We start from the raw sequence: 21388 nt of genomic DNA, 5'->3' as shown, positions 1-21388 counted from the left end.
GTGTAAAAGTGCAGGCGAGTTCAGTACAAGGGCAGTGCGGAATCACTTTCAACACACTCACCCATTTCGCAGGAACAGACAGTCAGAGTAAAAAAAAGAGAGAGAGGTACCGGGGTCCTGAGCTCGTGTTCGTCTCGACCGTGCGCCCGTGGCCAACGCAAACGTTTGGGTGGTCCTGAGAAGGACCGTTGTGGAGCGTTGCTGCTGCTGCTGCTGTGGCGGCGCCTCGAATACGCTTTTAGGCGCGCTCGCCACGGATGCGCCTCGCCAGCTGGATGTCCTTCGGCATGATGGTGACGCGCTTGGCGTGGATCGCGCACAGGTTGGTGTCCTCGAAGAGACCGACAAGGTATGCCTCGCTGGCCTCCTGAAGTGCCATGACGGCCGAGCTCTGGAAGCGCAGGTCGGTCTTGAAGTCCTGAGCGATTTCTCTCACCAGGCGCTGGAAGGGCAGCTTGCGGATGAGAAGTTCGGTCGATTTTTGGTATCGGCGAATTTCACGAAGTGCCACGGTGCCAGGCCTGTAACGGTGAGGCTTCTTCACTCCCCCGGTAGCTGGCGCACTCTTGCGAGCAGCCTTTGTGGCCAGCTGCTTACGGGGGGCCTTGCCGCCAGTGCTCTTGCGCGCGGTTTGCTTGGTACGGGCCATGGTGACGAGCGCGGACGCTGGAAACGGGAGACTGCCTCCGGAGACGGACGGAGATCGACTGCGCCGCGCGGCGGTGCTGCTCCGCAGCGCCCCCCCCCCCCTCTCTCCCACCTGATTGGTCGCCTGACGGACCGATGGCTACCCTCCGCTCAGCGGCACCCAGAATGCTGGAAACCGCCCGGTTTCGAGCGCGCGTCGGTTTCGCGCGTGGCAAACGTGACGCAAGTGGGTGTGGAACCGGGGTCTAGCACAAGATTACGCTGCGCCTGTCCTTTAGGTTTGCCGCAAAAGCAAAAGCAAGCCTCTGGAAGGAGGCGGGCGTCCGCGGCAGCGTCCACTTTGACACCACAGCAGCACGGTGCCGACGCGGTTGCGGCTGGTTCCGTGTGGCGTTGGCGCACTGCAACGAGCCTCCCCGCTTGCCGGGGGCGCGGTGTTGAAGGAACGCAACGACAGCTTGTAGAAATACGTCTGCACTTTGCGCACACCAAATGAGGGGCGAAATAACTGAATAGCGCGCTAGCCAGAAACAGCGGCGCAATGACCGCTTGGATGCACGGAACATGTACTGCCAGACACATGATCAGCTGATTTTGTGAACTGCAAAAACAAAAACAAAAAAAAAGGAAGGGAGAGTCAAGGTCTCCTACCAAAGAGGTTGATTCGTAGACGGCTGCTCGCTGTGCAGTCAGTAGGGCTTCTCGTTTGCGTTCCGTTGTTATTGAGTTATTAGTACCATGTTGGCAACATCGTGTCAGCACGGAATAAAACGGTCTGTTTTCTCTGCCTAGATGTAAAGCATTCATAAGCTCTCCCCCCAATGAGAAAATGCCTGTGCGACACCAAGCGTACCTCATGAATCCATCACAAGCTGTTGAATATCGCGCCACTCTTCCCGGTGATACGATACGAGGTCGGCATTTCTTCCTGGAAAGCGGCATCACGACTACGTCCCGTTCCGTTCCGTTGCAAGCAAGCCTTTACGACAAATTATTCCAATGACCGGCGCAGCTCGCAGCACTAATGATGCTGCCATGGCACACTTCTTGCTGCACCACCTTTGTTGAGCTTAATGCGAACTGAACTGTGTCGTCAACCAACTTGTTCGACGGGACAGCGGCGCAACTCGCAGCCAGACACCTGAACAGCGCAAAGCAGCCCACAGGGTACACAGCAGGTAGATCGACGCACCTCGGCAAAGCTGTAAGGGTTGAAGAGAGAAGCGCTTGGGCGCAGAACGCAATAATACATGCAACTCAAAGGAAGCGCAACAAGAGAGACGGCAGATTTAGACATATTGACAAACCCACCCCTTAGGGCATGAATGCCACCTCAGAGTGCGTCGTCGCTTCCAAGGAGGTTCGATGGGTGCACTGTGCAGTCGACAGATCAGTTCGCTTCAAATTTCAAGCTGCACCAGCCAAAACGAGTTCCCAGTTATCGTTATTGAGCACGAAAAATCGCCTGGAGAGCAGCGCGCGCATAGGGCTGTCTCTGTACACATTGCGTGTGTGTGTCTACCAGCCAAGGAACACTCGCCGACTAACCCGCGTTACTTACAAGTTACTTACTGAAGATGATTCAATGCATCCACAAAACACACACAAAAAAAGGCGAGCAGAACGAGAACCCACTTCTGATGGATGCGGTTATTTACTTCCCTCAAGTTTCCAGAGTTTCCAGTGTTCCCACATCCGCAGCTCATGCACCTCCGAATTTCCTGTAGTTTAAATCCATTAAATGTTTGCACTCTCTTCTTGCAGATAAAAAGGTGCGGAATTGAGAAAACAGTTTGCCCTGCGCAAAGTTGGCAAACCATAGCGAGACACATACCATGACGTACGATTGCACGGAAGGAAAGAGCCGCGAACACTGCGTGGAAAGCGTGCATCATGCCTAACATTTCCCATGCATCTCCAGGCAGTATTCTTCCAGTAACAGGTGGCCAAAGTTAGCAAAAACAGTAGAGCACGCATTGAAGGCACCCCCACCCCTCCGTGATTGAGGTGCATTTCCTGCGGTCGCTTTATAAGCGAACAGAAGCCCATCCATGGATTTTATTTAGGTCACCGGGCAGTGTAATGAGGAAAAACATTTTATTTCGTTCGTCCCTTGCATTTTTCTTTTTCTTCCAGAACCCCGGAGAATGGCACTGCGCGACGCCGCCCAACACTGTTAACAACACATAGTTTCTTGCCACTGGCTACAACTCGAAGTGAACGGGTTTCGGCACCAAAACTTTTGTTGTACTCCGGACGCCGAACGACGAGCAGCTAGCTTCGCTGACTGCTCGGGCGTTCCGAGAGATGTGTAGTTGCTTGCATTTGATTCTTGTATTTAACGCGTAAAATAAATTCAACGAGTTAAGTTTCAACGACTGGATCAAGTCTGATCATTTGTGATTAGGCTAACGAATAGCGGCAGCTACGCATAGTTACAACAAAACATTCTTTGGATAGTAGTGCGCCCCGTCCCTACTAACATCTCGTCCCTATCTTCTGTTCTCTTTCTTGAATAATGCAATGCCCCTCCAAACTCCCGCACTAGCAAAACGGCGCCAGCCAGTAGGGCAACAAAAAGCAAGCCAAACGGAATGAAAAGCCACAACTAAACCAGACTGAGCAGGGCGCACTCGCAATTTCCTCAATTACGTGCAGCAAACAAGACTGAAAAATTTATCCAAACGCTTCAGTCGCCGTACGTGCGACCCGAAATTAAAGCGCCTGAGACTCAAAACGCCATTTAAGGGGAAATCAAAGTGTACGCAAGCCGGGAGCTGCTTCCTCCCCAAGGGAATGCATACCTTCCAGCAGCGCGGTGCACGCAACTTAATCGCCGACGCTTCGCGCGGCCGCGGCGCCACCTTCCTCCAGCTTGCGCAAGTACCTACGCCTCCGAGACCAGCGCCCGGAATCTTGGAGGCAACGGTGCGGCTCCCGCCTCTACTTTCATCCTTTTCATGCACTCCAAAACGCAGGCAGCGCGCTATAGACGCCTGTCTGGACGCCGCAGTTGGGGCACACAAGTTCACAGCCGCCCCAAATAGCAGTTGAGCTGAAAGCTGCACTGGTTGCTTCAAAAAAAAACGCACCTCGGAAGTCACCGGCTGCAGAGGGAAACCGTCCTACGGACGGACGGCCAGACTCGCTCAAAAGGCAAGCAGTGAGCTAGCGCGACGTCGCTGTGCCTCTCCCAGGCTCTCTTCGCCATCCACTCTAAATGCTAACACATCCGAGACGCCTTTCACGCACCTGACAGCACACCTTGCTTGAACACACTGCCCTTATTCAAAAGAGGAAAGTGACTCGCGTCAATCAATACACTCATTTTCTGTGGATCGCGCAAACGTTTTCCGCGACACTGACTTTGTAGGAACCGTATGTACACACCACGCATGCAATTTCAGCGTCGTCGGGCATCAAAAATTCGAGGAACAACTGACGACACACACTGGGCACAACAACAACAGCAACTTTATTTCGCAATGCCGCAAAAGTATTTATATTTGCTGCATTGGTTGGCGCAACAACAAAACACATATGCCCGTAATGAGCTGCGATGCGTTTGAATTCACGCAAGCAATTTCGAGGCTGGCTGGTTCCCTCACCGCGTGATGTAATTGTTTACAAGAAGCCGTGCAGCTAGCTATGCCGCTATTTTGTCCGCATCATCGCAGTTATGCTCCCCAGGTGTTTGGTAGCTGAATTTCATGCACAAGACGTTGTTTGCATTCGCCAGGCGTGTTTACCTGCCTGTCTGTGGCTGCGAAACGAACCGCCGACGAATGTAAATAAATCGCTTCGCCTGCGATTATGAGAGGCCGCGCGCACATAAACAAGGAAATGTGTACAGGGGTTCGTTTCGAAAGAAAGCATAATGCCTCTTTTCACCAGACCCGTTCGCAGCACGCACACACGATTGATTCATGGCGAAAGGTAGGTTGTAAACTTATGGCCGCGAAGCTGAAGCGAAAAATGTCGCGCACACACACGTGCGAAAGCCACACACGGCGGCCGCCCTGCCAAAAACGATGCTCCCTCAGATGGCTACTACTATGGCTGCAGACAGTGAGGCACGGCGCAATCAACTGCTCACCTGAGACCGCTGCAGCTTGCTGTTGTGGCATAATCCGCTCGCTTCCGCAGGCGACAACAAGTAGGCAAAGAAAAAAAAAAACCCATAGAGACAGAGAGAGAGGAACAAACGAGAACCGGAGCTCTGGTTCGCAACCAACAGCTGCCAATCCAGCATTTGGGTAGCCCTAAAAAGGGCTGTTTGACGACGACACGGAGCTGGAGTAGAGGGTGCACGCCGCACAGGGTCCCTTCTTCCTGACGCGGCGACTACCAGCGTGGCCGGCCTAGCCCCCGAAGCCGTACAAGGTGCGGCCCTGACGCTTGAGCGCGTAGACGACATCCATCGCGGTGACAGTCTTGCGTTTTGCGTGCTCCGTGTACGTGACGGCGTCCCGGATCACGTTCTCGAGGAACACTTTCAAAACGCCGCGGGTCTCCTCGTAGATCAGGCCCGAGATGCGCTTGACACCGCCTCGGCGCGCCAGACGACGGATGGCAGGCTTGGTGATGCCCTGGATGTTGTCCCGCAACACCTTGCGATGACGCTTCGCGCCTCCTTTTCCGAGCCCCTTGCCGCCTTTGCCACGACCAGACATCACGATGCAGAAAAGCGCGACCGCTCGGCTCCGATGCAAAACAGAGAATGCAGGCAGCGAGCCGCGGGGCGTTCGGTCGCGGAGCGCAGCGACGACCGCCATTGGCTGGCGCCTCGACCAATCAGGGTCCGTCTTCGCGAGCGGCGCCTCGCTAGCATCACTGAGCCCTTTCGCAGGACTCTCGCGCAACTACGACCATGGGCAAACTCCTCGCGGGCAGAGCGACTGAGCACAAGAAAAAAAAAGAAACATTCGGCCTCATGTGCGATGCTGACGCAACAACAACAACAAACTAAAAAAAAAAAGAACCGCGCGCCTTAGAGGGGCCACAGGAGTGCAGTAACGCGATGACCACTGTGGCTGTATAACGCTGGTAGTAATCCGATCTGCATTTGCAGCTCGGTCAAGAGGATGGAAAATGAATGTTGGAGAATCCTGCTTTGTTTTCGTATTTCCTTTTTTTTGCTGCGTGTGCGCGCGTTGGAAACAAACAGGCGCTCGCTGCTTTTGTTTCTTTCATCTCGCAGCACGGTGTTTCCAGCCCTTTGGACAACCAGACGCACCGCAGAGTGCGCTGCAACGACGAACACAGCCCGAGCCTGTCACATTACAAGTTCAAACTGCGAAATCGCGCGCCTCATTAAAACACATTAATGGCAGTCGAATCGCGTGCCGCCCTTCCTCATCTCTTTTTCGCGAGTTAACTCTTCCGTTCGCTTGCGCGCCAGGATTCAAGAGGCCACCATGGGAGCGCGCGCGACGGCGCTTCGCTGTGTACTCCCCTCCTCTACCGGTCGCTAGGATGCTGAAAAGCGACCAGTTTGCCCGGCGGGCAAAATTCAAACGCTTGTATCTCGGAAAGTAATGCATGCAGGATTTCCAAATTCGGCATACGTGTAGAACACGTTTCGGACCATTTCTCTGGCTAATTTCAGTTCGCTGCACCGACTACGAGCAGTTCGAGCGCCCCTTTCCGTTTTCCGACCATTCCCCGGCTGTGGTACCGACGAGCGCTACTCGGCTCCTGCTTCTCCTTCTTGGCTGTAATCTCTCGAAGCTTTCATTTTGGCTTATCTTCTCGCGGAATTAAAAAAAAAAGCCACCACAGGCAGCGAAATATGCACACACACACACACACCTACCTGACTGAGCTCAGGTCTCTGCATGCACTAGCAACGTAAAAAGGTGGCAAATAACTGCTCCTTCCCATGCGTAGCCCGAACGTTTTATGGAGCCCATGAGCGAGTGCACTGCACACGACTTTGTTACTATTAGCGAAACGTAAGGGACGCATGACACCCGTGCAACCGCGAGCACATAGTAAATATTTGCACGCCTGTCGTGCGCGCCCAACAACAGAAGAACGAAAAAAAAAATTGTGTATCTGCCACACAGATATTATTCAATACACAATTCGGCACGAGCGCAAACTGTAGGGCGAAAAGAAAGGCACCCGAACTTCTGTCGTGCCGCTTGCAGGAACATTAAGCGCATGCAACTTGTCTTCCTCGCGCGTCCACACGTTGCAGTGTGGTCGAGCGCGGAGCTTCGTTTCTGTCTGCGCTCATTTCCTATAGCTATGATGCCCGCAGAGAAGTAGAGGAAGTTGCGCGCCCCGCACAGGGCTGTTAATACGCTTATCGCTACACTTTCTACCTCCGTCCCATTAAACTCAAACGCCGCGGCTGGCTTTTTTTTTTTTCTTTCTGCCTTTAAACACAACAAACATTCACCACCTGCTGGAGGTTTGCATGGCGCTGAAGCCGACAAGGAATTTAGCACCTTGGGCCACCTCACAGTTTACTGCTGGGCTTCGTTACAAATTTTATTTTTGTCACCTATTTCAGGATCCCTATGCAACAGACGTTGCCGAAAAAATCACTCGCGGTCGACTCCCCAACGTCCGCAAGGGGTTTTGCGCAAGTTCAGTCAACCCATTGCACTGTGCATACATTTCAGGACTCAGTAGTGTGTTGTGAACGCGTCTGAACCGAATAGCATTTCTAAGGCTTTCTTCCTTTCTTTTTTTTTTCTTTCCCCCCTGCAGCTAAAGTGTACTGTAGGCCACTTTAAGCCCACGCGTTATGGGAAACAGAGCTGAACTCAAGCAAGAAATAAAACGCAGTAACAAGACGGCCACACCGCAGCGCTGAAAGAATACGCGACTGCCGCACAACAAACAGCTGGTGGGGCCCTATAGAGGGAACCTATTCACGTGCACAGCAGTCAAAACGAGAGATGCCTTGGTATTTAAAACCACTTCAGGCTGCCACGCGAGGGGAATAAGAAATAAATAAATAAATATTATACACACATCACGCTCATAGAGAGGAAAAACAGGACCGGTGCATCGCTGCCTGCAGGCAGGCTCGCCAATGCAAACACTTTGGTTGGCTCTGATAAGAGCCGTTGAGGTGAGGGCCGGCAGCAGGCGCAATGTGCCACCCTACTTGGAGCTGGTGTACTTGGTGACAGCCTTGGTGCCTTCAGACACGGCGTGCTTGGCCAGTTCGCCAGGCAGCAGAAGACGCACCGCGGTCTGGATCTCCCGGCTGGTGATGGTCGAGCGCTTGTTGTAGTGGGCCAGGCGGGAAGACTCGGCCGCGATGCGCTCGAAGATGTCGTTCACGAAGCTGTTCATGATGGACATGGCCTTGCTGGAAACTCCAGTGTCTGGATGCACCTGCTTCAGCACCTTATAAATGTAGATGGAGAAGCTCTCCTTCCTGCGGCGCTTCTTCTTCTTCTTGTCCGTAGCGCGCACATTCTTCTGAGCCTTTCCGGCCTTCTTCACGGCCTTCCCAGAGGGCTGAGGCGGCATGTTGACAGCGACGTCGACGCTCGGCAACACGGACGGTGTCGAAAGAACGCGCGCCAAGGGGCGCGCGGCGCTTTTATACTGGCACGGTGGTGTTCAAGCGACCCGAGCCAGGCCGCCGCGCGATTGGTCGACGCAGCGATAGCTCCGCCCCAATCCGCGTCGGGCTCGCGGCGCGGGGAGAGAGCGCGGTATTCGTTTCGTTTCTATCCAACGTGCTCGCACGCAGTGGTCGTCGCTGATTCTCCTGCTTCTCGAGCGTACTACAACAACAGTCACCATGTCCGGCCGCGGCAAAGGAGGCAAAGCCAAGGGCAAGAGCAAGACCCGCTCCAGCCGCGCGGGACTCCAGTTCCCCGTTGGCCGAATCCACCGTCTCCTGCGCAAGGGCAACTACGCGGAGCGCGTCGGAGCCGGCGCCCCGGTCTACCTGGCCGCCGTCCTGGAATACCTGGCTGCCGAGGTGCTCGAGTTGGCGGGTAATGCTGCTCGCGATAACAAGAAGACGAGAATCATTCCTCGCCACCTGCAACTGGCCATCCGAAACGACGAGGAGCTCAACAAGCTGCTCTCGGGAGTGACCATTGCCCAGGGTGGCGTCCTGCCCAACATCCAGGCCGTGCTGCTCCCCAAGAAGACCGAGAAGAAGGCGTGAGCGGTCCTCTGCACGTCTATGGAGGCGCGCCCGCCGCAGCGATAGCTCGCACCTAACGGTCCTTATCAGGACCAACCAAGTGCCTGCCACGGCGGGGCCTCGCTCTGCGATCCCTTTGCTCTGGACCACTGCGTCCCTCTCATGCTGCTTTCGTTTACTGCCCGTTGGGCGTCACTGACACTACTCGACCACATGCGGCCGCGCACACAGGTTCGCTGTCCTTTCTTTTTTTTTTCTTTTTTTTTTCAGCCCGCTACAGGCCAGTACAGCGCACCGAGAGCAATGTTATTAATGGACTACACGAGAAAAGCGCGTCTCGTGGTTTCCTTCCAGTGGGCTGGGCTTGGGAATATCACCAAACGGCATGATTGGCATGTCGCAAGGGATCGTTTAAAGGAAAAGTAATAAACAGCCCAGCGACGAGGCACAAGACAGAATAAAGATGGACAAGCGCTTGTCCGTCGTCGCTGCGCCGTTTTGTTTTTTTTTTTAATTCTTCAATATGCACCAATTCGCTCAGTTTTTGTTTTTCTGCTGTGTAGTTTCAAGGAGCTGCTGCATTTACTTGTGCGGACAGCAGTTCTTATTTTTCTTCTTCTTCTTGTTTTTCGACTGCATCCCATTCGGTGCGCGCGAGTTGTTATCGGCACAAAAAAAAAATAAAAAATAACTAACCTGCGGGAAGCCGCCGGGGTGTAAAAGTGCAGGCGAGTTCAGTACAAGGGCAGTGCGGAATCACTTTCAACACACTCACCCATTTCGCAGGAACAGACAGTCAGAGTAAAAAAAAGAGAGAGAGGTACCGGGGTCCTGAGCTCGTGTTCGTCTCGACCGTGCGCCCGTGGCCAACGCAAACGTTTGGGTGGTCCTGAGAAGGACCGTTGTGGAGCGTTGCTGCTGCTGCTGCTGTGGCGGCGCCTCGAATACGCTTTTAGGCGCGCTCGCCACGGATGCGCCTCGCCAGCTGGATGTCCTTCGGCATGATGGTGACGCGCTTGGCGTGGATCGCGCACAGGTTGGTGTCCTCGAAGAGACCGACAAGGTATGCCTCGCTGGCCTCCTGAAGTGCCATGACGGCCGAGCTCTGGAAGCGCAGGTCGGTCTTGAAGTCCTGAGCGATTTCTCTCACCAGGCGCTGGAAGGGCAGCTTGCGGATGAGAAGTTCGGTCGATTTTTGGTATCGGCGAATTTCACGAAGTGCCACGGTGCCAGGCCTGTAACGGTGAGGCTTCTTCACTCCCCCGGTAGCTGGCGCACTCTTGCGAGCAGCCTTTGTGGCCAGCTGCTTACGGGGGGCCTTGCCGCCAGTGCTCTTGCGCGCGGTTTGCTTGGTACGGGCCATGGTGACGAGCGCGGACGCTGGAAACGGGAGACTGCCTCCGGAGACGGACGGAGATCGACTGCGCCGCGCGGCGGTGCTGCTCCGCAGCGCCCCCCCCCCCCCTCTCTCCCACCTGATTGGTCGCCTGACGGACCGATGGCTACCCTCCGCTCAGCGGCACCCAGAATGCTGGAAACCGCCCGGTTTCGAGCGCGCGTCGGTTTCGCGCGTGGCAAACGTGACGCAAGTGGGTGTGGAACCGGGGTCTAGCACAAGATTACGCTGCGCCTGTCCTTTAGGTTTGCCGCAAAAGCAAAAGCAAGCCTCTGGAAGGAGGCGGGCGTCCGCGGCAGCGTCCACTTTGACACCACAGCAGCACGGTGCCGACGCGGTTGCGGCTGGTTCCGTGTGGCGTTGGCGCACTGCAACGAGCCTCCCCGCTTGCCGGGGGCGCGGTGTTGAAGGAACGCAACGACAGCTTGTAGAAATACGTCTGCACTTTGCGCACACCAAATGAGGGGCGAAATAACTGAATAGCGCGCTAGCCAGAAACAGCGGCGCAATGACCGCTTGGATGCACGGAACATGTACTGCCAGACACATGATCAGCTGATTTTGTGAACTGCAAAAACAAAAACAAAAAAAAAGGAAGGGAGAGTCAAGGTCTCCTACCAAAGAGGTTGATTCGTAGACGGCTGCTCGCTGTGCAGTCAGTAGGGCTTCTCGTTTGCGTTCCGTTGTTATTGAGTTATTAGTACCATGTTGGCAACATCGTGTCAGCACGGAATAAAACGGTCTGTTTTCTCTGCCTAGATGTAAAGCATTCATAAGCTCTCCCCCCAATGAGAAAATGCCTGTGCGACACCAAGCGTACCTCATGAATCCATCACAAGCTGTTGAATATCGCGCCACTCTTCCCGGTGATACGATACGAGGTCGGCATTTCTTCCTGGAAAGCGGCATCACGACTACGTCCCGTTCCGTTCCGTTGCAAGCAAGCCTTTACGACAAATTATTCCAATGACCGGCGCAGCTCGCAGCACTAATGATGCTGCCATGGCACACTTCTTGCTGCACCACCTTTGTTGAGCTTAATGCGAACTGAACTGTGTCGTCAACCAACTTGTTCGACGGGACAGCGGCGCAACTCGCAGCCAGACACCTGAACAGCGCAAAGCAGCCCACAGGGTACACAGCAGGTAGATCGACGCACCTCGGCAAAGCTGTAAGGGTTGAAGAGAGAAGCGCTTGGGCGCAGAACGCAATAATACATGCAACTCAAAGGAAGCGCAACAAGAGAGACGGCAGATTTAGACATATTGACAAACCCACCCCTTAGGGCATGAATGCCACCTCAGAGTGCGTCGTCGCTTCCAAGGAGGTTCGATGGGTGCACTGTGCAGTCGACAGATCAGTTCGCTTCAAATTTCAAGCTGCACCAGCCAAAACGAGTTCCCAGTTATCGTTATTGAGCACGAAAAATCGCCTGGAGAGCAGCGCGCGCATTGGGCTGTCTCTGTACACATTGCGTGTGTGTGTCTACCAGCCAAGGAACACTCGCCGACTAACCCGCGTTACTTACTAGTTACTTACTGAAGATGATTCAATGCATCCACAAAACACACACAAAAAAAGGCGAGCAGAACGAGAACCCACTTCTGATGGATGCGGTTATTTACTTCCCTCAAGTTTCCAGAGTTTCCAGTGTTCCCACATCCGCAGCTCATGCACCTCCGAATTTCCTGTAGTTTAAATCCATTAAATGTTTGCACTCTCTTCTTGCAGATAAAAAGGTGCGGAATTGAGAAAACAGTTTGCCCTGCGCAAAGTTGGCAAACCATAGCGAGACACATACCATGACGTACGATTGCACGGAAGGAAAGAGCCGCGAACACTGCGTGGAAAGCGTGCATCATGCCTAACATTTCCCATGCATCTCCAGGCAGTATTCTTCCAGTAACAGGTGGCCAAAGTTAGCAAAAACAGTAGAGCACGCATTGAAGGCACCCCCACCCCTCCGTGATTGAGGTGCATTTCCTGCGGTCGCTTTATAAGCGAACAGAAGCCCATCCATGGATTTTATTTAGGTCACCGGGCAGTGTAATGAGGAAAAACATTTTATTTCGTTCGTCCCTTGCATTTTTCTTTTTCTTCCAGAACCCCGGAGAATGGCACTGCGCGACGCCGCCCAACACTGTTAACAACACATAGTTTCTTGCCACTGGCTACAACTCGAAGTGAACGGGTTTCGGCACCAAAACTTTTGTTGTACTCCGGACGCCGAACGACGAGCAGCTAGCTTCGCTGACTGCTCGGGCGTTCCGAGAGATGTGTAGTTGCTTGCATTTGATTCTTGTATTTAACGCGTAAAATAAATTCAACGAGTTAAGTTTCAACGACTGGATCAAGTCTGATCATTTGTGATTAGGCTAACGAATAGCGGCAGCTACGCATAGTTACAACAAAACATTCTTTGGATAGTAGTGCGCCCCGTCCCTACTAACATCTCGTCCCTATCTTCTGTTCTCTTTCTTGAATAATGCAATGCCCCTCCAAACTCCCGCACTAGCAAAACGGCGCCAGCCAGTAGGGCAACAAAAAGCAAGCCAAACGGAATGAAAAGCCACAACTAAACCAGACTGAGCAGGGCGCACTCGCAATTTCCTCAATTACGTGCAGCAAACAAGACTGAAAAATTTATCCAAACGCTTCAGTCGCCGTACGTGCGACCCGAAATTAAAGCGCCTGAGACTCAAAACGCCATTTAAGGGGAAATCAAAGTGTACGCAAGCCGGGAGCTGCTTCCTCCCCAAGGGAATGCATACCTTCCAGCAGCGCGGTGCACGCAACTTAATCGCCGACGCTTCGCGCGGCCGCGGCGCCACCTTCCTCCAGCTTGCGCAAGTACCTACGCCTCCGAGACCAGCGCCCGGAATCTTGGAGGCAACGGTGCGGCTCCCGCCTCTACTTTCATCCTTTTCATGCACTCCAAAACGCAGGCAGCGCGCTATAGACGCCTGTCTGGACGCCGCAGTTGGGGCACACAAGTTCACAGCCGCCCCAAATAGCAGTTGAGCTGAAAGCTGCACTGGTTGCTTCAAAAAAAAACGCACCTCGGAAGTCACCGGCTGCAGAGGGAAACCGTCCTACGGACGGACGGCCAGACTCGCTCAAAAGGCAAGCAGTGAGCTAGCGCGACGTCGCTGTGCCTCTCCCAGGCTCTCTTCGCCATCCACTCTAAATGCTAACACATCCGAGACGCCTTTCACGCACCTGACAGCACACCTTGCTTGAACACACTGCCCTTATTCAAAAGAGGAAAGTGACTCGCGTCAATCAATACACTCATTTTCTGTGGATCGCGCAAACGTTTTCCGCGACACTGACTTTGTAGGAACCGTATGTACACACCACGCATGCAATTTCAGCGTCGTCGGGCATCAAAAATTCGAGGAACAACTGACGACACACACTGGGCACAACAACAACAGCAACTTTATTTCGCAATGCCGCAAAAGTATTTATATTTGCTGCATTGGTTGGCGCAACAACAAAACACATATGCCCGTAATGAGCTGCGATGCGTTTGAATTCACGCAAGCAATTTCGAGGCTGGCTGGTTCCCTCACCGCGTGATGTAATTGTTTACAAGAAGCCGTGCAGCTAGCTATGCCGCTATTTTGTCCGCATCATCGCAGTTATGCTCCCCAGGTGTTTGGTAGCTGAATTTCATGCACAAGACGTTGTTTGCATTCGCCAGGCGTGTTTACCTGCCTGTCTGTGGCTGCGAAACGAACCGCCGACGAATGTAAATAAATCGCTTCGCCTGCGATTATGAGAGGCCGCGCGCACATAAACAAGGAAATGTGTACAGGGGTTCGTTTCGAAAGAAAGCATAATGCCTCTTTTCACCAGACCCGTTCGCAGCACGCACACACGATTGATTCATGGCGAAAGGTAGGTTGTAAACTTATGGCCGCGAAGCTGAAGCGAAAAATGTCGCGCACACACACGTGCGAAAGCCACACACGGCGGCCGCCCTGCCAAAAACGATGCTCCCTCAGATGGCTACTACTATGGCTGCAGACAGTGAGGCACGGCGCAATCAACTGCTCACCTGAGACCGCTGCAGCTTGCTGTTGTGGCATAATCCGCTCGCTTCCGCAGGCGACAACAAGTAGGCAAAGAAAAAAAAAAAAACCCATAGAGACAGAGAGAGAGGAACAAACGAGAACCGGAGCTCTGGTTCGCAACCAACAGCTGCCAATCCAGCATTTGGGTAGCCCTAAAAAGGGCTGTTTGACGACGACACGGAGCTGGAGTAGAGGGTGCACGCCGCACAGGGTCCCTTCTTCCTGACGCGGCGACTACCAGCGTGGCCGGCCTAGCCCCCGAAGCCGTACAAGGTGCGGCCCTGACGCTTGAGCGCGTAGACGACATCCATCGCGGTGACAGTCTTGCGTTTTGCGTGCTCCGTGTACGTGACGGCGTCCCGGATCACGTTCTCGAGGAACACTTTCAAAACGCCGCGGGTCTCCTCGTAGATCAGGCCCGAGATGCGCTTGACACCGCCTCGGCGCGCCAGACGACGGATGGCAGGCTTGGTGATGCCCTGGATGTTGTCCCGCAACACCTTGCGATGACGCTTCGCGCCTCCTTTTCCGAGCCCCTTGCCGCCTTTGCCACGACCAGACATCACGATGCAGAAAAGCGCGACCGCTCGGCTCCGATGCAAAACAGAGAATGCAGGCAGCGAGCCGCGGGGCGTTCGGTCGCGGAGCGCAGCGACGACCGCCATTGGCTGGCGCCTCGACCAATCAGGGTCCGTCTTCGCGAGCGGCGCCTCGCTAGCATCACTGAGCCCTTTCGCAGGACTCTCGCGCAACTACGACCATGGGCAAACTCCTCGGGGGCAGAGCGACTGAGCACAAGAAAAAAAAAAGAAACATTCGGCCTCATGTGCGATGCTGACGCAACAACAACAACAAACTAAAAAAAAAAAGAACCGCGCGCCTTAGAGGGGCCACAGGAGTGCAGTAACGCGATGACCACTGTGGCTGTATAACGCTGGTAGTAATCCGATCTGCATTTGCAGCTCGGTCAAGAGGATGGAAAATGAATGTTGGAGAATCCTGCTTTGTTTTCGTATTTCCTTTTTTTTGCTGCGTGTGCGCGCGTTGGAAACAAACAGGCGCTCGCTGCTTTTGTTTCTTTCATCTCGCAGCACGGTGTTTCCAGCCCTTTGGACAACCAGACGCACCGCAGAGTGCGCTGCAACGACGAACACAGCCCGAGCCTGTCACATTACAAGTTCAAACTGCGAAATCGCGCGCCTCATTAAAACACATTAATGGCAGTCGAATCGCGTGCCGCCCTTCCTCATCTCTTTTTCGCGAGTTAACTCTTCCGTTCGCTTGCGCGCCAGGATTCAAGAGGCCACCATGGGAGCGCGCGCGACGGCGCTTCGCTGTGTACTCCCCTCCTCTACCGGTCGCTAGGATGCTGAAAAGCGACCAGTTTGCCCGGCGGGCAAAATTCAAACGCTTGTATCTCGGAAAGTAATGCATGCAGGATTTCCAAATTCGGCATACGTGTAGAACACGTTTCGGACCATTTCTCTGGCTAATTTCAGTTCGCTGCACCGACTACGAGCAGTTCGAGCGCCCCTTTCCGTTTTCCGACCATTCCCCGGCTGTGGTACCGACGAGCGCTACTCGGCTCCTGCTTCTCCTTCTTGGCTGTAATCTCTCGAAGCTTTCATTTTGGCTTATCTTCTCGCGGAATTAAAAAAAAAAGCCACCACAGGCAGCGAAATATGCACACACACACACACACCTACCTGACTGAGCTCAGGTCTCTGCATGCACTAGCAACGTAAAAAGGTGGCAAATAACTGCTCCTTCCCATGCGTAGCCCGAACGTTTTATGGAGCCCATGAGCGAGTGCACTGCACACGACTTTGTTACTATTAGCGAAACGTAAGGGACGCATGACACCCGTGCAACCGCGAGCACATAGTAAATATTTGCACGCCTGTCGTGCGCGCCCAACAACAGAAGAACGAAAAAAAAAATTGTGTATCTGCCACACAGATATTATTCAATACACAATTCGGCACGAGCGCAAACTGTAGGGCGAAAAGAAAGGCACCCGAACTTCTGTCGTGCCGCTTGCAGGAACATTAAGCGCATGCAACTTGTCTTCCTCGCGCGTCCACACGTTGCAGTGTGGTCGAGCGCGGAGCTTCGTTTCTGTCTGCGCTCATTTCCTATAGCTATGATGCCCGCAGAGAAGTAGAGGAAGTTGCGCGCCCCGCACAGGGCTGTTAATACGCTTATCGCTACACTTTCTACCTCCGTCCCATTAAACTCAAACGCCGCGGCTGGCTTTTTTTTTTTTCTTTCTGCCTTTAAACACAACAAACATTCACCACCTGCTGGAGGTTTGCATGGCGCTGAAGCCGACAAGGAATTTAGCACCTTGGGCCACCTCACAGTTTACTGCTGGGCTTCGTTACAAATTTTATTTTTGTCACCTATTTCAGGATCCCTATGCAACAGACGTTGCCGAAAAAATCACTCGCGGTCGACTCCCCAACGTCCGCAAGGGGTTTTGCGCAAGTTCAGTCAACCCATTGCACTGTGCATACATTTCAGGACTCAGTAGTGTGTTGTGAACGCGTCTGAACCGAATAGCATTTCTAAGGCTTTCTTCCTTTCTTTTTTTTTTCTTTCCCCCCTGCAGCTAAAGTGTACTGTAGGCCACTTTAAGCCCACGCGTTATGGGAAACAGAGCTGAACTCAAGCAAGAAATAAAACGCAGTAACAAGACGGCCACACCGCAGCGCTGAAAGAATACGCGACTGCCGCACAACAAACAGCTGGTGGGGCCCTATAGAGGGAACCTATTCACGTGCACAGCAGTCAAAACGAGAGATGCCTTGGTATTTAAAACCACTTCAGGCTGCCACGCGAGGGGAATAAGAAATAAATAAATAAATATTATACACACATCACGCTCATAGAGAGGAAAAACAGGACCGGTGCATCGCTGCCTGCAGGCAGGCTCGCCAATGCAAACACTTTGGTTGGCTCTGATAAGAGCCGTTGAGGTGAGGGCCGGCAGCAGGCGCAATGTGCCACCCTACTTGGAGCTGGTGTACTTGGTGACAGCCTTGGTGCCTTCAGACACGGCGTGCTTGGCCAGTTCGCCAGGCAGCAGAAGACGCACCGCGGTCTGGATCTCCCGGCTGGTGATGGTCGAGCGCTTGTTGTAGTGGGCCAGGCGGGAAGACTCGGCCGCGATGCGCTCGAAGATGTCGTTCACGAAGCTGTTCATGATGGACATGGCCTTGCTGGAAACTCCAGTGTCTGGATGCACCTGCTTCAGCACCTTATAAATGTAGATGGAGAAGCTCTCCTTCCTGCGGCGCTTCTTCTTCTTCTTGTCCGTAGCGCGCACATTCTTCTGAGCCTTTCCGGCCTTCTTCACGGCCTTCCCAGAGGGCTGAGGCGGCATGTTGACAGCGACGTCGACGCTCGGCAACACGGACGGTGTCGAAAGAACGCGCGCCAAGGGGCGCGCGGCGCTTTTATACTGGCACGGTGGTGTTCAAGCGACCCGAGCCAGGCCGCCGCGCGATTGGTCGACGCAGCGATAGCTCCGCCCCAATCCGCGTCGGGCTCGCGGCGCGGGGAGAGAGCGCGGTATTCGTTTCGGCCGGTGCTGCTCACACCAGCGGCTCTCCCATCAACCCGGCAGTCACCCAACTCGACTTTGCCCGCCCTGCTCTCAGGAGGGCCATCCAGGGTCTCCACCCAGACCCCCGACTGGCAGCGGGGGAGCGCTTCCTAAGGGTTCCTGACGACCTGCCGCGTAAGGAGCGCTCTCTAATCCTGCGGCTCCGAACGGGCTCCTCCTGGACACAGGCCCGTCTCCATCGCCATGGTAGAGCATCCTCCCCAGCCTGCTCCTCCTGCGGGGCAGATGAGTCCCTAGACCACCTCCTCTGCTCCTGCCCGAACCTGGACGCAGCACGCACCACCATGGTCCAAGGATACCGCGCCCTGGGCCTCTCTGCCAACTCAGTCCAAGACCTGCTCCACCCCGTCCGCAGCCCCATCGCTGCCTTCAGGATACTCCTGAAATTCCTCCAGGTGACAGGCCTGGCCACCAGGCTCTAAACCGTAACCCCCTCCCCAGCCATCCAGCTGTATCCCCCTCCAGGGCCCCTGCCCCCGTGCACCAGTCCCGGTGCATAGGACCCCTCCCCGGTGCGAGCTGCACCACACGCTGAAGGAGCCCTGACAAGTGTCGACCATTGCGCGCGTGCTACTTGCGAATCCCCCCCTCCCCCATCCCTACACCCCCCACCCCGCTCCAAGCAGTGCCCCCGTTCAAAAGGGTGGCAGAATGCGAGCGTACCCCCCCACCGTAGCCACCAGTAGTAGTAGTAGTATTCGTTTCGTTTCTATCCAACGTGCTCGCACGCAGTGGTCGTCGCTGATTCTCCTGCTTCTCGAGCGTACTACAACAACAGTCACCATGTCCGGCCGCGGCAAAGGAGGCAAAGCCAAGGGCAAGAGCAAGACCCGCTCCAGCCGCGCGGGACTCCAGTTCCCCGTTGGCCGAATCCACCGTCTCCTGCGCAAGGGCAACTACGCGGAGCGCGTCGGAGCCGGCGCCCCGGTCTACCTGGCCGCCGTCCTGGAATACCTGGCTGCCGAGGTGCTCGAGTTGGCGGGTAATGCTGCTCGCGATAACAAGAAGACGAGAATCATTCCTCGCCACCTGCAACTGGCCATCCGAAACGACGAGGAGCTCAACAAGCTGCTCTCGGGAGTGACCATTGCCCAGGGTGGCGTCCTGCCCAACATCCAGGCCGTGCTGCTCCCCAAGAAGACCGAGAAGAAGGCGTGAGCGGTCCTCTGCACGTCTATGGAGGCGCGCCCGCCGCAGCGATAGCTCGCACCTAACGGTCCTTATCAGGACCAACCAAGTGCCTGCCACGGCGGGGCCTCGCTCTGCGATCCCTTTGCTCTGGACCACTGCGTCCCTCTCATGCTGCTTTCGTTTACTGCCCGTTGGGCGTCACTGACACTACTCGACCACATGCGGCCGCGCACACAGGTTCGCTGTCCTTTCTTTTTTTTTTCTTTTTTTTTTCAGCCCGCTACAGGCCAGTACAGCGCACCGAGAGCAATGTTATTAATGGACTACACGAGAAAAGCGCGTCTCGTGGTTTCCTTCCAGTGGGCTGGGCTTGGGAATATCACCAAACGGCATGATTGGCATGTCGCAAGGGATCGTTTAAAGGAAAAGTAATAAACAGCCCAGCGACGAGGCACAAGACAGAATAAAGATGGACAAGCGCTTGTCCGTCGTCGCTGCGCCGTTTTGTTTTTTTTTTTTAATTCTTCAATATGCACCAATTCGCTCAGTTTTTGTTTTTCTGCTGTGTAGTTTCAAGGAGCTGCTGCATTTACTTGTGCGGACAGCAGTTCTTATTTTTCTTCTTCTTCTTGTTTTTCGACTGCATCCCATTCGGTGCGCGCGAGTTGTTATCGGCACAAAAAAAAAATAAAAAATAACTAACCTGCGGGAAGCCGCCGGGGTGTAAAAGTGCAGGCGAGTTCAGTACAAGGGCAGTGCGGAATCACTTTCAACACACTCACCCATTTCGCAGGAACAGACAGTCAGAGTAAAAAAAAGAGAGAGAGGTACCGGGGTCCTGAGCTCGTGTTCGTCTCGACCGTGCGCCCGTGGCCAACGCAAACGTTTGGGTGGTCCTGAGAAGGACCGTTGTGGAGCGTTGCTGCTGCTGCTGCTGTGGCGGCGCCTCGAATACGCTTTTAGGCGCGCTCGCCACGGATGCGCCTCGCCAGCTGGATGTCCTTCGGCATGATGGTGACGCGCTTGGCGTGGATCGCGCACAGGTTGGTGTCCTCGAAGAGACCGACAAGGTATGCCTCGCTGGCCTCCTGAAGTGCCATGACGGCCGAGCTCTGGAAGCGCAGGTCGGTCTTGAAGTCCTGAGCGATTTCTCTCACCAGGCGCTGGAAGGGCAGCTTGCGGATGAGAAGTTCGGTCGATTTTTGGTATCGGCGAATTTCACGAAGTGCCACGGTGCCAGGCCTGTAACGGTGAGGCTTCTTCACTCCCCCGGTAGCTGGCGCACTCTTGCGAGCAGCCTTTGTGGCCAGCTGCTTACGGGGGGCCTTGCCGCCAGTGCTCTTGCGCGCGGTTTGCTTGGTACGGGCCATGGTGACGAGCGCGGACGCTGGAAACGGGAGACTGCCTCCGGAGACGGACGGAGATCGACTGCGCCGCGCGGCGGTGCTGCTCCGCAGCGCCCCCCCCCCCTCTCTCCCACCTGATTGGTCGCCTGACGGACCGATGGCTACCCTCCGCTCAGCGGCACCCAGAATGCTGGAAACCGCCCGGTTTCGAGCGCGCGTCGGTTTCGCGCGTGGCAAACGTGACGCAAGTGGGTGTGGAACCGGGGTCTAGCACAAGATTACGCTGCGCCTGTCCTTTAGGTTTGCCGCAAAAGCAAAAGCAAGCCTCTGGAAGGAGGCGGGCGTCCGCGGCAGCGTCCACTTTGACACCACAGCAGCACGGTGCCGACGCGGTTGCGGCTGGTTCCGTGTGGCGTTGGCGCACTGCAACGAGCCTCCCCGCTTGCCGGGGGCGCGGTGTTGAAGGAACGCAACGACAGCTTGTAGAAATACGTCTGCACTTTGCGCACACCAAATGAGGGGCGAAATAACTGAATAGCGCGCTAGCCAGAAACAGCGGCGCAATGACCGCTTGGATGCACGGAACATGTACTGCCAGACACATGATCAGCTGATTTTGTGAACTGCAAAAACAAAAACAAAAAAAAAGGAAGGGAGAGTCAAGGTCTCCTACCAAAGAGGTTGATTCGTAGACGGCTGCTCGCTGTGCAGTCAGTAGGGCTTCTCGTTTGCGTTCCGTTGTTATTGAGTTATTAGTACCATGTTGGCAACATCGTGTCAGCACGGAATAAAACGGTCTGTTTTCTCTGCCTAGATGTAAAGCATTCATAAGCTCTCCCCCCAATGAGAAAATGCCTGTGCGACACCAAGCGTACCTCATGAATCCATCACAAGCTGTTGAATATCGCGCCACTCTTCCCGGTGATACGATACGAGGTCGGCATTTCTTCCTGGAAAGCGGCATCACGACTACGTCCCGTTCCGTTCCGTTGCAAGCAAGCCTTTACGACAAATTATTCCAATGACCGGCGCAGC

At 54.6% G+C, this 21388-nt stretch overlaps 9 protein-coding genes across 9 annotated transcripts; 2 read left to right on the top strand and 7 right to left on the bottom strand.

The window, feature by feature from the left end:
• Nucleotides 1–238: 238 nt before the first annotated feature.
• Nucleotides 239–649, bottom strand: LOC149337993 (histone H3). The gene has a single exon (XM_089550221.1). The coding sequence runs from the start codon at nucleotides 647–649 to the stop codon at nucleotides 239–241; it is 411 nt and encodes a 136-aa protein (XP_089406347.1).
• A 4360-nt stretch (nucleotides 650–5009) lies between these two features.
• Nucleotides 5010–5321, bottom strand: LOC149337992 (histone H4). The gene has a single exon (XM_089550220.1). It carries the CDS (start codon nucleotides 5319–5321, stop codon nucleotides 5010–5012), a length of 312 nt encoding a protein of 103 aa, XP_089406346.1.
• A 2446-nt stretch (nucleotides 5322–7767) lies between these two features.
• LOC149337991 (histone H2B-like) lies at nucleotides 7768–8142 on the bottom strand. The gene has a single exon (XM_089550219.1). The coding sequence runs from the start codon at nucleotides 8140–8142 to the stop codon at nucleotides 7768–7770; it is 375 nt and encodes a 124-aa protein (XP_089406345.1).
• Nucleotides 8143–8419: 277 nt separating this feature from the next.
• Nucleotides 8420–8794, top strand: LOC149337990 (histone H2A-like). Its single transcript, XM_089550217.1, has one exon. The coding sequence runs from the start codon at nucleotides 8420–8422 to the stop codon at nucleotides 8792–8794; it is 375 nt and encodes a 124-aa protein (XP_089406343.1).
• Nucleotides 8795–9725: 931 nt separating this feature from the next.
• LOC149337989 (histone H3) lies at nucleotides 9726–10136 on the bottom strand. Its single transcript, XM_089550216.1, has one exon. The coding sequence runs from the start codon at nucleotides 10134–10136 to the stop codon at nucleotides 9726–9728; it is 411 nt and encodes a 136-aa protein (XP_089406342.1).
• A 4363-nt stretch (nucleotides 10137–14499) lies between these two features.
• Nucleotides 14500–14811, bottom strand: LOC149337988 (histone H4). Its single transcript, XM_089550215.1, has one exon. It carries the CDS (start codon nucleotides 14809–14811, stop codon nucleotides 14500–14502), a length of 312 nt encoding a protein of 103 aa, XP_089406341.1.
• Nucleotides 14812–17258: 2447 nt separating this feature from the next.
• LOC149337987 (histone H2B-like) lies at nucleotides 17259–17633 on the bottom strand. Its single transcript, XM_089550214.1, has one exon. The coding sequence runs from the start codon at nucleotides 17631–17633 to the stop codon at nucleotides 17259–17261; it is 375 nt and encodes a 124-aa protein (XP_089406340.1).
• A 1026-nt stretch (nucleotides 17634–18659) lies between these two features.
• LOC149337986 (histone H2A-like) lies at nucleotides 18660–19034 on the top strand. Its single transcript, XM_089550212.1, has one exon. The coding sequence runs from the start codon at nucleotides 18660–18662 to the stop codon at nucleotides 19032–19034; it is 375 nt and encodes a 124-aa protein (XP_089406338.1).
• Nucleotides 19035–19966: 932 nt separating this feature from the next.
• Nucleotides 19967–20377, bottom strand: LOC149337985 (histone H3). Its single transcript, XM_089550210.1, has one exon. It carries the CDS (start codon nucleotides 20375–20377, stop codon nucleotides 19967–19969), a length of 411 nt encoding a protein of 136 aa, XP_089406336.1.
• Between the last annotated feature and the right edge of the window lie 1011 nt (nucleotides 20378–21388).

Source organism: Amblyomma mixtum, chromosome 6 (genome assembly GCF_055824585.1).
Source record: "Amblyomma mixtum isolate Tamu chromosome 6, ASM5582458v1, whole genome shotgun sequence".
Classification (NCBI taxonomy): domain Eukaryota; kingdom Metazoa; phylum Arthropoda; class Arachnida; order Ixodida; family Ixodidae; genus Amblyomma; species Amblyomma mixtum.
This window is presented reverse-complemented; position numbering and strand designations above follow the sequence as displayed.